The sequence below is a fragment of the Callospermophilus lateralis genome, unplaced genomic scaffold, assembly GCF_048772815.1.
Source record: "Callospermophilus lateralis isolate mCalLat2 unplaced genomic scaffold, mCalLat2.hap1 Scaffold_248, whole genome shotgun sequence".
Lineage (NCBI taxonomy): Eukaryota > Metazoa > Chordata > Mammalia > Rodentia > Sciuridae > Callospermophilus > Callospermophilus lateralis.
This window is the reverse complement of record NW_027513318.1, coordinates 749,998-773,160: the sequence shown is the minus strand read 5'-3', so window position 1 is coordinate 773,160 and position 23,163 is coordinate 749,998. Positions and strand designations below refer to the sequence as shown.

Below are 23,163 nucleotides of genomic sequence, written 5' to 3'. Positions count from 1 at the left end.
AGCACAGCTAGGAATCAAATCAAAAACTACATAATTTAGAAACCTGGATTATATATGCCTCTATAATGTAAGAGCATATTAATACTTATATGCAAAGCATCACAGAGTTACTGCATTATTTTGTTTTGTTTTGTGGGCAGGGTTCTGATTGAGTACAAAAATCTATCAGTAACAATTTCTCAGACTGAAATTGTTTTACTCAAAAAATGTACAGACAGACATTCACAGGGGGAAAAAAACCCTGCAGTTTTAACTTCAGTGTGGAATTTCTTGAAAACATGACCTAATCTTTCAGAGTCTCAGTTTCCATGTTTATAAATGAAATAATGATATCCATTTATGCAAATCATAATTCCAGAAATCAAAATTAGGTGATCAATATACAAACTCTTTAGAATTTATCAAGACCTACCCAAATGTGCAGCCCTATTAAAACTTCCATGAGAAAATACAATAATTATTATCAAACAGAATATTTAATTAAATGCAATTTTAGTTATATAAATAAAAAAAAGAATCTAAAAACATAGTCAGAATTGGAAGTGGCAGCATTAGTGATAATTATATGTTGGGCATGTACTATGTTGGTGGTTGATTTTCTTCCCAAGCATATTTTTCCTGCCAGCATCTTTAATATGCCAGAAATATGCAAACTGAAGGAAATGGATAGAATATTGAAAAACATACACACATGCAAGGAACTGGAAATATTTCTGAACAAAATATCATTAGTTCATTTTGATTTAATCAAAAAAGCTAAAGACATGTTACCTAAAGTTTTTAAAGTTAAAGGCAAGACAAAAATATTGAGATATTCACAGATTTAGAGATGAAATACTGAAAACTGATGTTACTCAAAAGCAGTGGTATAAAAGTAGCAAATATTAAAGAGTACCACATTGAAGTACAGAAAGTATGACCAAACATTTAATTTTTTTCTAGCCAGTAGAAATACATAGCAACTGGAATCTGGCCTGTGTAATAAACTGATTTTATTTGGAACTTTAATCAGTTAAACATTTCCAAATGAAAATGCTCATTTACCATTTATTGAATAGGGTAACTAGACTTCAACATTTCTTTCTTATGATAACTAGACTTAGATTTTAAAGTATAAATTCGGAAAGCACTTTTTTTTATAACACAGTTATCAGTTACTAATACCACTTTTTATTGCCTTGCAAAAATGCATGTTTTGGGTAATTATTCATTTATTTTTTTGGGGGGGGTGGTACTAGTGATTGAACCAGGGGGTACTTTACTACTGAGCTATGTCCCGTGCTCTTTTGTTTTATTTGAGACAGGGTCTCACTAAGTTACACAGGCTAGCTTCAACCTAGGAAATCTCCTTCTTCAGCCTCCCCAATCCATGTGATCATAGGCATGGGCTGAGCCTGACTACTTTGGATAATAATATTTTAACCAAAACTTCACTGTATTGCAATAGCCTATTTTTCTCTTTCCTGAAATATTTTCAAGTGGTCAGAAAACTTTTGAATTTTCTTTTCAAATAAAGATTTCTCAAGATGAAATGGGTCCTTCCATGTGAATGAGTGCAATAATACACTGTCTGAACAAAGTGCTGTTGATGAATATTGATCTAAGTTCAACTTACACATATTGTAACTACATTTTTATTTTATAGAAATGAAGATAATTAATTTAGAATGTTTCTCCGTGTGTCTAGATATACATTGCTTGCACAGATTTAATGTCAGAAATAAGTATTAAATTTTAACATATGCTAAAATTTCAACATGGCTAAAATTGGCTGTGGCATGTTGTCTAAAAACGAAAGGTGGGATGATTCATTTGCTAGAAGAGTAAAATGTTAGCATCGTATTAATTTCTATGGTACTTATTTTTGAACAGCATATTTATCTGTGTGTGCTAATTTAAAATACACAAAATATAGTGCATATTTTGATAAGAATTATATACTACTGAAAAGATACATTAAAATAAATAATTCAAACTACACATCCACCCACCACCATTACATTACCCAAGGAAAATGTTTGAGTTTAAGAATAAGATTTTTAAAGTCACTGAATATATAAAAAAATTAAAAGTAGTATGCTGAATGAGATTGGATAAGACTCTTGTGAAAATAATCTGGCTTATGAAGCACATTTAAGTTTTTTTTAATTGTTGTTTTTTTAGTTGTTGTTAAACCTTTATTTTATTCATTTATTTATATGTGTTGCTGAGAATTGAACCCAGTGCTTCACACATGGGAGGCAAACGTTCTACTACTGAGCCACAACCCCAACCCACATTAAAGTTTTGACTTTAGATGCAAGAATTCATAGTGGCAGTCAATGTGAAATGACAGTAAGACTTCACAAGGTGAAATATGCTGATTCTTACCTAGCTTATGTTTCAGTTGATCAAGACTTAATATACGTTGTAATAATCTAGATAGATGTTATTCTTTATTATTATATACATATGGGTGTGTGTGTTTACCTGACCTTCTGTGTTTTTTTTATCTTTGATTTTTAGTCATACATCTCCTTTTCTTAACTCTGACATTTTTGATTTGCATTAGGTGGGTAATGAAATTTTTGCCTTTCCAGTATATACATACATCCTTGTCCTTTGTCAGTTTAACAGAGTGTAGTAAAAAAAATATGGTCATCTAAATAAATCTTGTTTTCTAAAATAACTAATTCTAGTAACTAATGTAATAATTATCTTTAATAATTTTTATCCTAATAGATATTATTATTTTAATATCTTATAAATCCTTTTTATTCATGGGATTGCTTCTTATCCTAAATGAGAGATTGAGAATATTTAAGTTTATGAATATTCTAGAAAATTGAGAATCTTGATTGTAGTTTGTAATAATGGACTATTAATTTTTTATAGACAAACATCCTGAAATGAGAAATATAGTGATTGCATTAAATGCCCTTAATTACAGAAAGTTTGCCCAGAAATATAAATTTTAACACTACTTAGAGTTTTACAAGTTTTCAGGATTTAAATGATCTTTGGTGCACACTGTACTTACTATGTTACACTCAATTTAAAAATAGAGTTTATCTTTTTTATTTTTCCTATTCCTATTTTACTTACTGTCACATAAATTTATAACAGACACAAAAAACATTTTACGTTTTTCCTTTTTCTCTAATTTCAAAAAACTTTAATTCTGGGGGCTGTTAAAAGTTTTATGCAGAATATAAAATTGTTGGGATGATAACTCAAAGGGGCTAAAAACAATTAAATTTAATTCTTGCTTGAGAGAACTGATATATATGCACCATTACTTCCATCTTTAATCCATTCCATTCATCTTATTTTGTTAAGTGACTATACCAATTTTTAAATAATTGTTAAATTCATCAGGGAAGATTTCATTGGAACAGCATTGATTGTCACAGATGCTAAAGAATTATTTGTTCTCATATTAGACAGAGATACTTATTGTTAACATCAGGCCTTTTTTTCAATGACTAGAAATAAGCACTATGAATTCATATCATTTTTGTTCCCTTGACTATGACTAAAGGATACAAGCAAACAATTGAGCTGAAAATGAAATTAAGCTATGGAATTTTAATGGTGTCTGTTGTCTTTATTTTTATGTGCAAGGGGCTGGGAATCGCCAATCAAATTATACATGAAATTATATGGAAATGCATTGAACTCTTTTTTTTAGCTAGCAATTGGTTCTGTTTTACTAAAAACATAGGAAAATGTAATCAGTAGGAAAGAACGATGATTATTTAAATTAAGAGCATGACAATAAAGAAAAACAATACAACTTTCTTAACTGGCAAAAAAGTAAACTATAAGTAATGGAAATAAAACCCAGAAAATTTCAACTAGAAAATTTTATAGTAATGTCAGATGTAAATAAAAAAAAAAGTCTAAAGAATTGGAAGTAAATGCAAAATAAAAAAGCAATGAATTTTAATAATCTTTTTATTTTTGATCAAAGTTGCAGAATATGGTATAACAATAGAAAGCCATCTTTCATAGAATTTAGGCAGATGAAGTGATATTGTTTAGGAAATCTTGAAAAGAAGAATATCTTCAAATTCATTTTCTCATTATTTTTTAAATAAAAACTATGAAAATAATCTTCAGAACATAATTTAATTATTTGGTTTGAATTATTTCAATTGATTGGTAGTATATGTAAAAATATTTCTGAACAACTCTAGTGTCTAAGTGAATATGTGTTACCACAGTGTTATAAATAAATTATGCTCAATTAATTTTTCTTTCTTACATAATGGCAGTATTAATAAAGACAGGGGCTAATTTTTAATGGTTATATTAAATATTTAATTAAACTGTATTAATACTTGTAATTTTCCAGTCACTAAATTTTTTTTAAAAACTTCCAAGAAATTACACATAATGGTTAGTTCAATCAAAAATTTTGTCTGATCATTAGTGGTAAAAGGACATGTAATAAATTTTTCAGGAAGGATGGAACTTAGGCTATAATGTTGATTTAATTAATTCTTATAAAAAGACTTTGTGGGACTAATATGTAGAATAACTATATTTTATAGGTTTTGGAGTTTCAACAGTGAAATATAAAAATGAACATACAGTTATATATTATTTATTACTGTAAATCAAATCACAATTATTTTTTGGCAAATCACAATTATTTTTTGGCAATTATACACTACAATTCAATTTAACTTAGAACAATTGCATTATTTTTTCTCAAAAGGGTATGTTTTAACATGGTTGCCTAATTACTCTTAACTCTTTCTTTATTATTTACAAAAGAAGAAAATAATATAAGTATACATTAGAAGCACAAGGAACATATGATACCAGACAAAAAAATTATGAAGAATTTATTGGGAATTAATACAGGGTCACCATGCTAGTCACCCCCATCACTTCAGCAGAAATGCACCACAGAAGAATGCTGAGGCTGAAGTGGCATTATTTTCACCTTTAATTTGAACTCAATGTTTATTGAATTTACTTTCTCCACAGTCATCAACTGTATTGATTGGGTTTGCATCCCTATCTCCCCAGCTTTCCAAATCTACTAATGACATAAACAAAATAGGCAATCATATATTTCCCTGGAGGTGATATAGTAAGTGTGACTACCTACTGTTGAACCTAATCTTTAAAAAAATACAACAACAATAGAACGTTTAAAAAATGTGTAATACTTAAAAAAAAGAAGTAAAATACTCAGTACACAAAATGAGAAGAAAGAAAAGAATAAATTGGAATAATTTCTAAAATTTTATAAGATAAAATTTTGCATTGCTTTGTTTACCTTAGTGAAACTATCAACCAAAATTTTTAAAGAAAAACCATTCCAAAAAACCAAAGAAAGGAAACAAATGGGGAAAAAGTAATTTGAAGGAATTAGAGAATATTAAAAAAAAAAATTAAAAGGTCAATTCCACATGTATGAAAATATTCAATGTAAGTACTATATATATTTGTTGACTAACCCCACTAAATTTAATGATTTAGCACAACAATAGTAATTTAAGTAGCTGTCATGATGCCTATGATTCAGGACAAAAGTAAGAACTTGACTGGACGATTCAACCTGAGTTTTTCATGAAGGTGCACTCCGTGAGTGGCCTAGCAGCTGGAGTATCTGACAGATAACTGGGTACCTAACTCTTTTTCTTTTTCTCCCCTTCATTCTTGCTTTTGCTCCCTGTCCTTATATGGATTCAGTAAGAGCTAGTTGGTGCTCCTCATAGCATGCTGACATCAGAGCAACTCAAATAATCACATAATAACTGCTCAGTGCAATAATGCAAGAAACCCAGTTCACAAGGCAAAAGGTTCTCCATCTTTTCTCATCCAGCATGAGAAGTCTTGAAGCTTCCCCTTAGGTATATTCTGTTCATTACAAGAGATTCAGGGGGAGAGGAATTGTGTTCTTGATGTGGAAACCATAGAAAGGATATAAAATTCTTTCTCTTGATTAGGGAGTGATAAGTTACTAAAAGAGGTTATATGATGAAAAGATTGTTGGATACCCCTATGGAAATTACTGTGCATTATATATATGTAATTAAAAATGAAGTATCATAGATGAAAAATATGCCTTTGGAAATAAAATTCTCAATATATGACTTGGAGAGAAATGTAACAAACACAGTCGAGGGAATAAAACATGAAGACAAAGAAAAAAATAGAAGCTAAGGGATAATGGAATTAAAGGAAAAATGATGAGGATTGATGTCTGAATAAATAGGATGTCCAAAAATGTTGAATGTTAAAATGGAGGAGAGGGGCACTAATAAAAAATTTTATTAGAATGTCCCATAACTGAATGGTATGAGGCTGCTGACTGAAAGGACTTGGTGAGTGTGTTGCAGTTTTAATACTATAAACTTTCGGAAATCTGGATAAACAAAAATTTCTGCAAACTTTTAGAAGGAAATAAACCCATGAGTTTTATACAAAAGATCAGAAGTGAGAATAAGTATAATTTTTTTTTTTTTTGGTACAGGGGATTGATCTCAGGGGCACTCAACCACTGAACCACATCCCCAGCCCTATTTTGTATTTTGTTTAGAGACAGGTTCTCACTCAGTTGCTTAGTGCCTTGCTTTTGTTGAGGCTGGCTTTGAACTTGCGATCTTTCCGTCTCAGCCTCCTGAGCCACTGGGAGTACAGGCATGCGCCTATGCGCCTGGTAACTATAGCTTATTTTTTTTACTGTAATGTGAAAATGAAGATAAAGAAGTTGTCCATTCAAGAAAAACAATATCCAGGCTTTTTTTCTGCCCAAGAGAATAAGTGCACATATTCTCAGTATTTATCACATCGAAATGAAAAAAAAATAAGGGTATAACATACTGGAGTTGGAAAGACACAGGGCACTGGTGAAGAACTATCACAGGGTGACAGAGATAAACACAGTTTGAATCTCATAAATTCCCTTTTAGATCATATCAGCAGACTCTGGGGGATGTGTCTTGAAAAAGATGAAACCTGGTTGACCTCACTGTCTAGGCAAAAACATAGGCAGTTATAGAAAAGCCTGTGGTTGAGTGTAATTGTAAGCAATAATTCTATTATTCTATAGTGATTGTTTTGCTATTATATCAGAATGTTACATACTAATTAAAAAATCTATATGGCATAAACCAAGAATGCCAAGACATTTTTAAAAAATAGATAGAAATTATTATTTATTTGAACAGATATCAATAATTATTACAACAAATTGAGAGTGTTTTTAATGAAATAATCATGCCTGTCATAATTTAGTTTGTTTTGTGCTGCTTTATCAAAATACCAGAAACTGAGTAAGAAAAAAAAAAAAAAAAACATTTCTCACGTATCTGGAGAATGCCAAGGTCAGTGACAAACAGTTGGCATCTGACAAGAACAATTTTGCTGCATTATTTCATAGTGGAAGATGAGAGGATGAGAAAGCAAGAGAGGACCAACCTTGTCATTTTATTTAAACCTATTTCCATGATAAGGAAGCCACTCTTGTAACAACAGCATTAACTTTCTCATTAAGGCAGAGCTCTAATGGCCTAACCTTCCCTCATTGTCCTCATATGCCAAGACTGCTGCACTGGTGATTCAGCTCTCACCAAATGCTTATTGGAGTGGAAGGGGAGACACATTCAAACCACAGCAGTGCCAATGGACAAATGGAGCAAAATGGAAGGATCTAAAACAGACAAAAATACATTGATGATCTAGTTACAGTTAAGAATTAATGGCTTAAGAACAATCTTTTTTGACTGCTGATTAGAAACACAAATAGGCCTTTGTGATATGTATAGCATCATAGACATACATCCACACACACATTCAGATGGTAAAAGTGAATCCAATGTCAAAAGGAAAACTTATAAAATATTAAAAGAGAAAATTTTATGGCTCAAAATATATGATTTTGAGTTAGAAAAATATTTCTTTAAAGAGATACAGAGAATAATAATCATATAATGAATGATTGATAAATTTGACTATATTAAAATTAAACATTTCCCTAGGACAAAGGAAACTATTATCAATGATAAAATAAAAATCTCAAACTTGAAGAAGTCATTTCTAATGACATAACTATAAATTGTCATATCAGAGTGTATAAAGAAACCCTTAAAATTGAGAATATGTCAAGCAGATCACAAAGAACAGAGAGGGAAGAAAGATATGAATGCACAACAGAGGAAAATTGAATAGTGTACAAAAAAATAAGTGAAGGGGTGATCTCATTCATAAAAATAGCAAGGGTATATTCAAGAAACAGGCCAGTTTGAGTATAGTTGGTTGAAAGGAGTATGAAGTCAAAGTGACAGGCAGAGGCTACATCATTATGAATTAATTATAAATTATTTTAAGTTACTTATAATTAATTATAAATTAAGTTATGGGCTTTAGATAAAGTTCTAAGTACATGGGGAATCCACTGATGGATTTTGAGCAAAGTAGTGGCATGCACTGTTTTACACTGAAAGATGATCTCTTTGGCTAGAAGGTAGAGAGTAATCCTGGAAAGACAAAAATAGAAGTGGAGTGACCAGCTTCAAGAGCTTCAGTGGCAAACTATGGAGACTGGCATTCAAATAGCAACAGTAGAGATTATGAGAAGCAACTGAAATATATCTTGAAGCCAGAAGGGTTTTACTTATGGAATAAAAGGGTAGAGCAAGGGGGAGGAGTCAGTGACTCCTAGGATTTCACTTTGCTTAGACTTTTTTTTTGGGGGGAGTGGGGGTGATGCTGGGATGGAACCCACCCAAGGCTTTGTGCATGTGAGACAAGTGCTCTACCAACTGGTCTAGGTCCCCAGCCTAGGTTTTTGGTTGAATGAGTAGTTTGATAATCACAGTTAACTGAATTGGAGAGCCATGATTTGTTCAGAGGATGAAAATGATGCACTTGTTTTAGGACAAGTGTTAGTACTATTACTGGGAAGGTTTTTCTCATATTATTTGCTTATCACCTGTGATCATTAATTTTATGTGCCATCTTGATAAAGATAGGGTGCCCAATTGTGTGGTCAGATATTTGTCTTACTATTGCTGTTAAGATATTTTTAAATAGGATTAACAATTTTAATCAGTAAATATTACATATATAGATTAACCTCCACAATGTGTCTGGGACTCATCCAATTAGTTAAAGGGCTTAAAATCAAAGACAGAGGGATCCCAAAGAAGACTTCTCAAGATTCTAACAGAAATGCAGCTTGAGTTTTCATCTTGCTACTCTGTCATATGGGTTATTGACTTGAGATTTCAAAATCAAGTCTTACTAGAATTTTAAAAATTTCATCCTTCCTTACAGATCTCAAAATTGCCTGTCCCCACAATTGCATGAACCAATTTCTCTCTCTTTCTCTCTCTCTCTCTCTCTCTCTCTCTCTCTCTCTCTCACACACACACACACACACACACACACACACACACACACACATTTTTATCAATGATTGACAAATTCTCCAAAAGTAGATCGGCTGTCTATTTTGCCATTTCAGCTTTGCATGAGGAATGTATCTCCTGCTTTCTCTTCCTGGCAGTGCACGCTCGCCAAGGGACCAGGTCTGTATTTTTAAACTTTAAGAAGCACTGAGATTGAATGCCTTTAGAGAAAAACATATAAATCGTCAGTTCAATTTACCATTCCTTGGAGGACTCTCCACTCTCACCTATTTCCTACTTTTATATGATTTTTTGTTTTGAACCTAATAGCCATTAGTCTCTAGCAATATGGACAATTGTGTTCTGCTTTCTGAAGCTTTCAGCCTTATTCTTAAGCCTCCCTCCAGACTCATAATTCAACACATCTTAAGTCTTTTGCTGAAGAATGATAATGTGCTTGAAGTCCCTTGCTTCAACAGTGTTTGCCCTTTGATGCTATGTGAGCTCTGGGTCTCTAATTCCCAGAAATACCCTCTTCTTTGGTCAACCACAGGTCTTCACTTCAAACCTATAGCAAGAATGGCCAGTTTTTCAGGGGAGAAAACTGTTTCTGGTCATTAGTTACCTCTGCACACATTTCTCCTCTCACATTCTGGTTCTTGTTGTATATACAGTGATGGGGCCATAGCAATAGGATTGTTTCTTAATCAATCTGGTTATTGTACATGCCACCAATGGGAAAGTGAGCCTGCTATTACTAACCTGAGTAATGCTGTTCCTAAGATAAATTAGAGAGGTGTATGATACCCTGAAAATTTCAGAGAAAATTTAAATTTGCATCCTTTTGGGTTGGGGAGTGGCATCTGAGGATTGAACTCAGGGGCAATCAATCACTGATCAACATCCAGAGCCCTATTTTTGTATTTTGTTTAGAGACAGGGTTTCTCTCAGTTGCTTTGCACCTTGTTTTTGTTGAGGCTGGCTTTGAACTCTGAATCTTTCTGCCTCAGCTACTGGGATTACTACAGTTGTGAACCACTACACCTGGCTAGATTTGCATTCTTTTTTTTTTTTTTTTTTTGGTGGTGCTGGGGATCGAACCAAGGGCCTTATTCATTCAAGGTAAGCACTCTATCAACTGAGCTATATTCCCAATCCTATATTTGCATTTTTATTCCTACAAAAATTAAATATGTTTCTTGGTAATCCATGTATGCATCATATTCCCATTGATTAACATTCATAGTTGATTTGAGCTCCTGTCTTAACTTATAACCTCAATATTCTTCAATATGAAGAATAAGATTTTCTTAAGCAGTTGTTGATCCCCACTTTTCATCATCTAACTTTAACTTTTCCACTCATCCAAAATATTGAGGATTTTTAAGAAATGGGCTAGGTGTATTTGTGCACACCTCTAATCCCAGTGGCACCTGAAGCTGAGGCAGGAGAAGTCAAGGCCAGCCTCAGACATTTAGCATGATCCTAACTAAGCAACCTAGTAAGATGCTGATTCCAAATAAAATTTAAAAGGACTGATGATGTAGCTCATGGGTAAAGCACCTTGGAGTTCAAGCCACAGTACAAAAAACAAACTAACGAACGAACCCTACACAAAATGGGCCCTTATACTGGGATTTGACTGCAATGTTCATTTCCTTCTAGTAATAGTTAATGACGTACTCTATACTGTATTTATTATTAAGAGTCCAAAAGAATAGAAGGCTTGGTTCCTGTCCTAAAAATAAATACATGTTTTCTTTCAGGATGACTTACAGAAATAATATTTCAAAATTGTCACATGTGTTTTGAAAGTTTATACACGTATTTATATACATATATGTATACACATAATTTATATAAGTAGTTATGAATAAAATATAGAGAATTTATACATTTATATACTAAAATTATAATTCAGGCAGAAGGAAAGAGACACAAGTTTTAAATGTACTTTAAAAATCAATTTATGTAGGATCACAGTTATGACCTTGAAGGCGGAGTAAGAATTTTGCATAAATGGAGAAGTTATGGACACATGACATCTAGTAGTTCTGGGGAACTTGTCTTTCTATCTGATAAAGGTGCAGATGTCTCAGCCAGAGAGGCAGCCTGCTTTATTGATGACAGCCTCATATCTTGATCTCTCTATTCTTTTGATTAGGAAAACACAGAAAGTTAACCTAGAATAAATTTTTCCGTTTTAACCTAATGCCCTATATTTCAGAGGATCTGTGCATCTATCAGATGCTGCATTCAGTATTGTTTTTGTATTTTTCACACATACATACCACATACATATAATTAAGTTTTTTTATACAATAACATTTATTGCATCTTAAAACAATTCTCATTTTAATAATTATTTTAAACATATGAATATAAACATCCAAACTCCTCTTTCTAGTTCTCCTCCCTAGACAAAGGAACTCTATGGGCTTAGCAACCCCTTCAAATCACCCTTTGTAGCCAAGTCTTAAATTCTCTTAATCATAAAACACCACATGCAGAATTTTCACCATTATCTTCAATTTGGTGTAGTACATTTCAGTTCAAGTAATATTTAAATAAACTCCTTCCATTGGTATTTATTCCTAGCCCTCACTTTCCTTTCATAGCGTCTGTTATCACACATTTTTTTTTGGTGAAGAGGTGGACACAAATATTCTCAGTTGCTTTCACAGTTCACAGAATTGACATGATCTTCCTTTACTAATTATTCTTCAATCTCTTTTCACATAATTAATAAAAAATGAAGTCAGGCATGGTGACACACATCTGTAATCCCAGTGTCTTGGGAGGCTGAGACAGGAGGATTGCAGGTTTGAGGACAGCCTCAGCAACTTAACAAGGCCTTGGATAATTTAGTGAGCTCCTGTCTCACAAAAAAAAAAAAAAAAGTCTGGGCTTGCAGCTCAGTTGTAAAGTGCCTCTGGGTTAATTCCCCAGTACCCCCCCCACACAAAAAAAATTCATATATATTTGAATATATACATATTTTATGTATGTATTGTAAATCCACAATTGTTAAGACTTTTCTAAACTTTGGGAAAATAAGGTCTCAATGTCCACCATTTTTTTTGGACCACAAAGGAATAGTTTGCATAATTTGCTCATTTTCAAAACTATAAGAAGGAAGATACTAACTTATTAAATGATATAAACTTTCTCTAAAATATTTCCTTTGTAACTCTATTTACAAAGGATAATCTCCCAAGTTAGAAATAATATGTCTACTGTATATTATACATGACGCTGATGTTCTTGCCATATAGAATGGTGTTTTTTTTTTCTTCTTTAATTGTGGACCTCTGAAGTAGATAATGCCTATAAAAGTATGTCTATGAAAAAAAATCAATGCTTTTGATGTTTTCTCGCTGTTTTTCTGTACTAGGAAAAAAAACCCTAATTGATATGCTTCAAGATGTAAGTTTACTAAACTTTCTTTTCTTTGGTACTGGGGATTTACCTCAGTTTTATTTAACCACTGAGCCACATCCCAGCCCTTTTATTTTTTTATTTTGAGACAAGGTCTTGCTAAGTTGCTTAGAGCCTCCCTAAGTTGCTAAGGCTGACTTTGAACTTGTGATAACTCCTTCTTCATCCTCCCAAATTGCTGGGATTACAGGTATGCACCATCATCCCTGGCTAGTTAACTGATTTTGTAAAAGGTGGTACCTTCTAGAATTGTACAGCACTCACTGATATGAAAACTGATTTCTTGAAGAGTCTTGAGGAATTCTTAATGGCTTCAGAAAGAACTCCCAAACTTCCTTGACCATCCAGATTAGGGTCACCAGTCAGGGGCTCATAATTGCAAGGCCAACCACCCTGTCCATATTTTACTTCCCCATCCCCCCAAAAAGATTATTTATTTATTTCTGACCAGATTGTATTTGCTGGCATTAATGTGCTCTCAGCTGATTTCTGATGCTAGGCTACCTTCACTGGTATATTTTATTGAATTTGGTTATTTGAGTCATTGCCTTACTTTTCATAAGATATAATTCACTGGACCAGTAAGAGCAGTATGTTAATGTTGATACCACCAGAATCGCAAAGGATATCTGCTACATTCTGGATTTCATTTCAGCAACAATAAAATATCTAAGCTATTTGAAAGAAAATCAATCATAAAATGCTCATTGTATGTCAGGAAACTATTCAACAATATCTGATATTTTTACAACAATGAACATGAAAATGAACCAAAATTGTTAAATTCAGAGAATGTATGTTATAGTTCTCTTGATTCTTTTATCAAAATTCATCTTTCAGAGAACTATAAACACTACAAATGTGATTCTACTTATCTATACAATTATTTCTCAGGAGTCAAATACTAACAATTACCAATATCTAAAATGGTCTTAATATTCTGAATAAGAAAGAATCTCACAATATAAACAATGTAAGAAGTTTCTCAGAACTAGTCATCTGACTTTTACAGGAAGTATTAGTATTTTTTTCTTTTCCTTTCCTTATCCCTCTCCCTCCCTTCCTCCCCCACTGCCCCCACCTCTCTCTCTCTCTCTCTCTCTCTCTCTCTCTCTCTCTCTCTCTCTCTCTTCTATTCTTTTCTTTTCTTTTCTTTATTTTCTTTCCTACCAAGAATTGAACCCAAAGGCACTTAATCACTGTACCATATCCTCATCCCCTTTTATTTTTGATACAGGGTTAAACCAGGTTGCTTACAGCATCTCTAAACTGATTAGGCTGGCTTTGAACCTGTGATCCTCCTGCCACAGCCTCCTAAACCCCTGGCATGTGCCACTATGACTGGCTTGGTATTTATTTTCACTTTTAAATTTTTTCAATATTTTTTCTAGCCAAAAGTGGAAAAATGAGGTAAAGGCCTTTATGGATTCTTTCAGTAACATGTTAAACTTCTATGTACTCTGAAGATAGATCCTTTTATTGTTTTAGTGATATTTCCTTATTTTATGAATGAACAGAAAAAAATGAACTGCTATCAAGAGGTAAAAGATTTGCTATGGTCTGAATATATGTTTCACCCTAAATTCACATTTTGAATCCCTATCCTCCAAGGTGATGGTATTAGATGGGCCTTTGGGTGGTGGTTAGGATGTGCAGGTGGAAAAGCCTTCAGGAATAAGATGGGTACAGTGCCCTTATAAAAGAAGCCTCAGGCAGACCCCTGGTTTCTTCTGCCATGGAGGGCACAGCCAGAAGGTACGGAAGAAAAGGTGTCAGCAGACCCTGAATCTGCTGACACATTGTTCTTGGACTTTCCAGCCTCCAGAACTGTGAATGTAAATTCCTGTTGTATAGAAACTATGTGTCTGTGGAGCTGATTATAGCAGACTGAACACTGTGAAACAAGGATCCTCCAAAATGAACCCATCCTGGAGTTTACTCTTGATTTAACTTCCATGTAATAAACAATTGACTCTCTAGTTCCTAAGCTGGGTAATCCAGAGTTCCTTTTAGCTTATAAGCTTTATTTTATGGAAATATCTCAAATAACTGCTTTATTAGAAATGTTATAAAAAATATCAGAAATGTGCTACATTTCAAATTACCAGGCATTTATTAATCATTTATATGTCAAATAATTCTTTAATATAAATGGATTGCTTAGTTTTAAATATTACAACTAGTCAATATAAACAAACATAATGATGTTATAATTAAACATATCTGAATAAAGTTAAGACATAGGACGATGACTTTTAAATGTGCAGTGCAGTACCAGTTGTTCTATTTTCATTAGTTGTCATTTATCTTGCCATGTCCTTTATCTGCTTGTGAATTTACAAGTAACACAGCAGGTTGTGAATTTTTAATAGGCTTTCCTCAAGGAAAGAAAAGGTCAGTATTAACATAAATTTCTTCTTAAAGATTTGTGGCACAAATGTTTAACACCGGAAAACAGGTGTTAGTGAGAAACTAAAGCCATAATAATCTAATATTTTTTCCCTGTTTAAAGAAAACTTAGTCTCATATAATAAAATAGCACAAGACAAGTTCTTATAAAAGTTATTTCTCTGTAAGTAGATGCGATAAGTTTTTTAACGCATGTTCCATTGATGCCTCTTCTCTGCAAAAAAAATAAGTGATCTTATTCAATTAAATGTTTAACAAATTCAAGCACTGACGCCTCATATCCAAATAAAAAAAGGAAGAGTAATTAGAGGGTTACAATCATAATAATTAATTATTATCTGAACTTAGTAAATGAGGCAGAACAAGAAATAAACTGTATCACACAAACACAGAATGACGGAAGGAAACAATGCCAGTGCACATGTGAATAGAGTCTGCTCAGAAAAGATGATTGGAAAACTAAGGAGATATGTAAAAATAGAGGAGAAGGATTGCCCATTTGTCTCTTCCTGTATTTGCTAGGAAAGCATCAGCATTCTGTGTCCCTGCAAGGAGCTGCCTTTAACAACCATGGGTTTTATCTTCGGGAAGAGGCATTTTCTCCAATCTCGAGAGTATAGGAATTCGTCTCTTTGACTCATTTAGTATGACAGATATCAATTTTAGTTTTTTACTTATACATTTCTCAATTTTTTAAAAACCCTTCTATCATTAAACAGAGGTTAATATCAAGACAGTAAATAAGGTCATTTTAATCTTTGTTTTCTTTTTGTTTGTTTTTAGTTGTAAATGGACACAATGCATTTATTTTATTTATTTATTTTTAGGTGGTGCTGATATTTGAACCCAGTGCCTCACACATGACATGCTAGCCAAAAGCTCTACCACTGAGCTACGTGCTCAGTTCCAACATTTGTTTTTCTTTTTCTTTTCTTTGTTTCTTTTTTTTTAATTCCTTTGCTTACTGTCTTTTTTTTTTTTTTTTTTTTTTTGCAGTACTGGAAATTTAATGCAGGGACACTCTTCAGTGATTTACATCCCCAGCCCTTTTTAATTTTTATTTTGAGACAGTGTCTGACTAAGTTGTTAAAGGTGGTCTCAAATTGCAAATCTTCCTGCCTTAACTTCCCTGGTAGCTGGGATTACAGCCGTGCATCACAACATCCAGCTTCATGTTTTACTCTTTTTTAAAAAAATATATTTATTTATTTATTACTCTTAACTAATATAATAGAGTTTACTTGTGGCCCTCTGTAAGCAAAGTTTTCTTTAAATACAAATTATCATTACTTCAATATTGTATAGTTCAAAAAATTATTGTCTATAGTTTCTTAACAATAAAACACAAATACATAGAGAAAACTAATGAGATGGTTAGAATTATAACTATTTTATTCTCTTAGTTATATTTCTGTTGGAGAAAGTAGACATCCTTCATTTTCCAATTTTTAATGTCACAGTATGACTTACAATCCTCATCTCTTTGATTCCTTGCTACATGTACAATTTTCTAATCCAATGGAAACTCCCACAGTATGTGATCCAATTATAGGATCTAATTTTTACTCTCTGTAGTATAATATAAGTATAGGTAAAAATCCTGCTTTGATTTATATTCTAAAATTCAGCATTATAGAAATTAATATCTCACCATATGAGCAGCTTTATAAATATGTTTTATTGATTAGAATAGTTGAACTGATTTTAATCAGTTTCATATCTTGCCTTATATCCTTGACCAAAATCTATGTTCTATATTCATCCTCTGTTCTAAGATGTAAAATTTGTAAAATGGAAAACTTTTCCTAGTTCAAATGTCTTCTTATTCTTAATTTGGTAGTTTGGTTGTGTATACTTAACAAACCCTCCATTATTCCTGTAGGCTAGTTTGGTAGCTGTCCTGTGAATATCCATCCACACTTTGTTTGAATCTTTCATTGAACTAGAATGAAATTTTTGATTTCATTAATTGTACCTGACTCTTCTGATAATAAACAAATATTTATCCATTCAAATTACTGAATGAATAAAAAAAATCAAAACTGTCTATTGCAAACCATAAAGTCATCTGTTCAAATGATGGATATTGATATTATCAATGCTCTTTTCTTGAATTATTTTGATTCCCAGGCAGAAAGAAATGTGCAATGCCTAGATCTGCCATATGGAAAATTGCCACTGTGTGGTACATGCATAAAATTGGAAAGTTTTCCAGCAACTATGTGCATTTTTATTTACTAAAAAGCATCAATCTTGTGACTTTTTGAGAGTGGTTCCCTGGACAACACAATCATATGTTACTTCTAAGAGCTTTTCAGTTAAAAGTAGATATTTCCTGAGTTTTCCACCCCTACCTTACTGTTTATGAATAGCTAAAAATGTATTTAAAATTTTGTTCTCTAATTTCTTTATCTTTGTCTCTAAAGTGAATATGCCTTTTGGGTTTTCTGTCTTGCATTATATTTGTAATAATGAGTTATCAATCCTGAAATAAGAGAAATAAAAATATTTTTCAAGAGTTGATAGGTAAATACAAATTACTGATAATCATTAAAAATCAAACTACTTTTGTTGATAGTGCTAATATTAGAAATTAAGAAAAATCTACAATTTATTAAATATATCTTAAGGCAAATAATAAAAATTTGAAGTGTAATATTTTGTTTCAAATAATAAAACTGTAATCCTAACATAAAAATGTTTACTGGTTGTGTGCTACAAGTGAAGAAAACCTTACAATCCTTGTGGTTTTCAAAGCCAAACCTCGTTCTTCCTATGGCCAACCTCATTCCTTAAGGACACAAATCCAGTGGAAGGCAAGAGATACACTCACTAGAATCCATATCCATTTTTATAATCCACAATGCATGAGGGACACATTACTACCTGCTCAAACATCCTTGGGCTTCCTTTAGGTTCTATGGGTATCTCTTCTCCAAGTCTTCTTAAGACCAAATTCACTCACTGATACCTGTATCCATAAGTCTGGGGGCTGACCTTATAGGTGGGTATCTGGTGAAAGGTAGAATATACGGAACTTTCCCATGACACACAGATTCCTGGGTTTGCATTTGTACTCACTCTGATGGTACTGGAATGGGATGTCCATGTGGATGCATGCAAAGCTCTTTGATGTGAATTAATTTTGTAAGATTGAGTGTGGTTTTCTTTGGACACAAGCAAGGAAGAAAGAAAAAGACTTGCCCTGCATTGTCTTGCCATTTAAGGATTTTAAGAAGATAGATTTGATAAGGCAAGAAGCCAGAACATTTTTTATTTTATAGTTTCCTATTTTTTTCAGTAATAAGTATCAAATAATTTTTAATTTGACTTACGACATATATATTGTGTGTTTTTTGTAGATTTCTATCTGAACTTGTGCTATGAGACCTACAAACATTTATGAGGTAGTCTCTGTCTTTTGTTTGAACCAAAAATGGTGTATATTTTTCCTAAAGTATACACTATGCTTTTCAGCTTTGTCTATCTTACAAATCCTAAAATATTTCTAATTCCCCGATAGAAATACAATGACTAATAATAAGTTTGTAGAAGGTGAAATTCCTGCAAAATATAAGAGTTAAAGACTTTTCCATACAGCAAACGATTGAGAGAACTGTTTACAACAACACATCAAGACTGATGGTTGCTGTCTCAATCAGATTTATTTGCCCATGAAAATGGTTATTTACCAAGTAAAGGGAAGAGGGGATTTGGTTCATTTTATTACTTTTTCCCATTTATAAAAAAAAATCACAATGATACATAAAAGACTATTCCTGGTGCTTAAAGCATATAAATGAGCGTTATCAAACCTATTCAACTCTCATTTCCAGAAGTAAGATTACTGACCCCATTATTCTGTGATGGGATTTGAAGGACCTTCTTTGAATTCTTTCAGCATTATTCTCCTTTAAACGTTATCATGGATATGCTCATTTTTATTTCCCATAGCTTCATTCAGACCAAGATAAAGGAGATGGATCACTCAAATATATTTTATCTGGAGATGGAGCTGGAACTCTTTTTATTATTGATGAAAAAACAGGTGATATTCATGCCACAAGAAGAATTGATAGGGAGGAAATGGCCTTTTACACTCTACGTGCGCAAGCAATTAACAGAAGAACTCTGTGGCCAGTGGAGCCAGAATCTGAATTTGTGATAAAAATCCATGATATCAATGACAATGAACCAACATTTCCAGAAGAAATTTACACAGCTAGTGTTCCTGAAATGTCTGTTGTAGGTAAGTTTATTTACAGCATTATGAAGATATTTAAAACATGAAAAATTTCAAGAAATACTTAAAATATTAGGATAAATTAACTGAGAACATTTTTTATATTCCTTATCAAGACTACATGTTTAACATTATTTTAGTTAGGAAATAAGGAAAAAAGAAATTAATTCATTTCATAGTGCTTGTGAATTTTTAAATCATATATATATATATATATATATATATATATATATATATATATATGATAGAACTTCTTTTAAGAATTAATTAAAAATTGACTTTCAATAGAAAAATGTGAGAATATTAATTTTATGTCACATGGATTTGTTTAACAGTTGTGTAAAATTCTGTCCTAGGATATAATTATAGTCATCTCTTTCTTTCCACAAAGGCTGGTTCAGGGCTGCCCACAGATACTGAAATTCTTGGATGCTCAATTTCCTCATATAAAATCGCACAGTATTTGCATACAATGAATACCCATCCACACATGTATTTTAAATCATTTCTAGATTATTTATAATACCTACTGCAATGAAAATGCTATAGAAATAGTAGCTATGCTACATTGGATAGAGACTATTACAGGAAAAACTTCTACTCATATTCAGTAGATGTACATTTTTAAAAAATATTTTTGAACCTAGGAAAATTGAGTCCTAAAATAAAGAACCTGCAGATATAGGTGGCCAATGATTTTAAGAATAGTATTGCCTGTTGCAGTGGTTCACACATGTAAAGCCAGTCACTGGAGAGATGGAGGCAAGAGAATTCTAATCCTGAGGCCAGCCTGAGTAGCTTAATGAGAACCTATCTCAAATAAATAGAAAGATTGGGGTTTATGGCACAGTGGAAGACCATTTGGCTAGCATTCACGAGGCCTTGGGTTTAATTACAGTACCACATACACACAAGAAACATATTACTATTAATGCAATATAGAATTTTAGCTATGTGTATTAGTTACAAATTACCAAAAGAGTTTATTTAGCTTATCTATATATACCAAATGATGGGATTCAATTACTGATTTATTTCTTATTATGTATTAAGATACTCATTTATTATAACACATATATGTATACATACACATACATATATGTATTTGTATATATAAAATATACATGTATATAAAAATATACAATATATTTAAACCTGCTGATATGAATCTCAAATTGAAATAAACCTCCAGTTGAAAACACACAATTAATCATTTGTTGGTAGAGAATTACAAGGTTGAATTTTGAAACTTATAAAACAGAAGTCATGAAAAGGGTAAAATTCAAGAAAGTGGAGTTTACTTTTTCAATTTAAATAAAAATAAACATATTTGTAGGAGAATAATGCTAATACTGTCATTTTTAATTAGATAGAGGATGACAAAGAATTAAATGCACCAAGAAATTCAAATAATATATTTAGAGAGACACACATTTGAATTTAATACAAATACACACTTTTCAAATGTATGTACATTTTTTAAACTGATGTGACCGCTATGATGACTTTTTTTTTACATGTAACAATTTAAATAGTAATGTTTTAAACTGCAATTCTCAAAAGATTTGGTCTGGATTGTTATTTAATGTTTACTTACTAAATTCCAAGGGCTTGGGACAATCACCTAACTCTAAAGCCCTTATAAATACCATGAACTTTATTAGATTTTAGTAGTTCATAAAAATTAGGATCATCTTAGATTGTTTCTAAGTTTAGAATTTAATATATTCATAAAGATGTATTCTAGATCAGATGTTAATTATTTTTAGAGTTAATTAGTGCACGGTGAGGAAGAGAACAGACTTATTACTTTGTGCTTAGATATGCCTTTAAAAAAAACAAATCTATTATATAAAAATAAATTTAAATATCAAAACTGAGAATTTGAAAAATGATCATATTTGTTAACATTTGAAAAACTGCAGCATTATCTATTTTATACATAAAATACTGTTGATTAAATATAGATTATGCAGTTGAACTTAAAGTTGAACTGCAGTAACACTATATAAATATAAAAATCAAATATTTGTACTTTATCATCTTACTATAAAGCCCTTATAAATATGAACTTTATTTTAGTAGTTCATGAAATACACACACACACATACACACACACACACACACACACATATAATTGATTATCATCCAAATTATATGTAAAAGTTTTATTAAGAGGTCATTATTAAAGACAAACATCAATGAAGTCTTCAATGAAAACGAGTGCTTTTGCTCCTCCTTCTGGTACTGTGCAGAACTAAGCTGAGTTTGGATACTTCAGGTACTTCTGTGGTGCAAGTCACAGCTACAGATGCCGATGACCCTTCCTATGGGAACAGCGCCAGAGTCATTTACAGCATACTTCAAGGGCAGCCTTATTTCTCTGTGGAGCCGGAAACAGGTCAGGAATAATGAATCGGTGTTCGTTCATTTAACCATCTTTGTGATCTTTATTAGTACAGAGAGGGGAGAATGAGAACAAAGCATTAATACTCAGGAAAGTCTGAGGATGCCACAATTAAAGATGACAAAACTCAATGTTAAAATATCAAATATGCTAATTGAAATGTAATTGTTTTCGTGTTTTTATACATGGATTCATATGACTCTAGAATACACTGGGAACTGCCAGAAAATATTTATATGGAATTATTTTTACAATTAATAGAAATCAATATCAAAAGAATATCTTTTAAAAATTCACTAGTCTAAAAATACTACTTGTGAGCTGAATCAAATAATAACTGAAAATCCAGTTAGAATAATGAAAGTATTTGTATTTTCTTCAGGTATCATCAGAACTGCTTTACCAAATATGAACAGAGAAAAGAGAGAACAATACCAGGTGGTCATCCAAGCCAAAGACATGGGTGGCCAGATGGGAGGTTTGTCTGGGACCACCACAGTGAACATCACACTGACAGACATCAATGACAATCCACTTCGCTTCCCACAGAGTAAGTGGCCTTTAATGGTCATTTATGTTCATTCTGAAGAAAGTTTTAGAAATTTTTTTTAAGTTTTAGAAAAATAAAACAAAATAGAGTTAAAAGAAGAAGTAAAAAAGGAACTATCAATTTTATTTGAAACACTTGAAAATGTGCTAAACAAATGAACTAAAACTATATGTTGATGAGTTCACTGTTATTCAAAATAAAATGAAATATTTCCGGCATATTTTATTCAGACAGGAGCTGTGATTAACAAACATCTTTATATTTATACATTTAGTTTAATATTTTACTGAAAATGCACTGTTATAATTAACAATTCACTCCTCTCTATTTAGAACTTAATAAGAGGACCCTAGCTTAAAGGTAAATTTTTATGATACAAAATATAACTTGACAAATTATAAATACTTCATCAGAAAGGGCTATATAGAAAAATCTTCTAAAACCTGAGAAATATTTCCAATCACTGTGTATTTAATGTCAACTGTTAACACTTCAAATCCTCAAAATAAATTCAGGATATATTAAGACCCCCTAGCTTCTGCCCTTATAATACATACATTTATTCTTTTTTTTCTTGTACAAATTTGTGTGACTACATGCCTAATTGTACATAGAGAGAATGATAATGATTCTCAGTGGACACACCCAAGACCAAATCAATTTTTTTCTATTCTAAAAGAGCCTATACTTCAAGATGGAATTTAATGTTGCTAGAAATGAGACATCAAAATCAAATTCTAGTGATAATCTAATTTCTCATCATTTG

General features: G+C 32.0%; 1 protein-coding gene across 1 annotated transcript in view; it reads left to right on the top strand.

Annotated features, from left to right (window-relative positions):
- The window catches only part of LOC143386399 (cadherin-10-like), a 130,030-nt gene that overhangs the window by 59,014 nt on the left and 47,853 nt on the right, over positions 1-23,163 (top strand). The window contains 3 exon segments of the mRNA XM_077108248.1: positions 19,152-19,446; positions 21,722-21,841; positions 22,230-22,397. Coding sequence (XP_076964363.1) covers positions 19,152-19,446; positions 21,722-21,841; positions 22,230-22,397 — 583 coding nt within the window.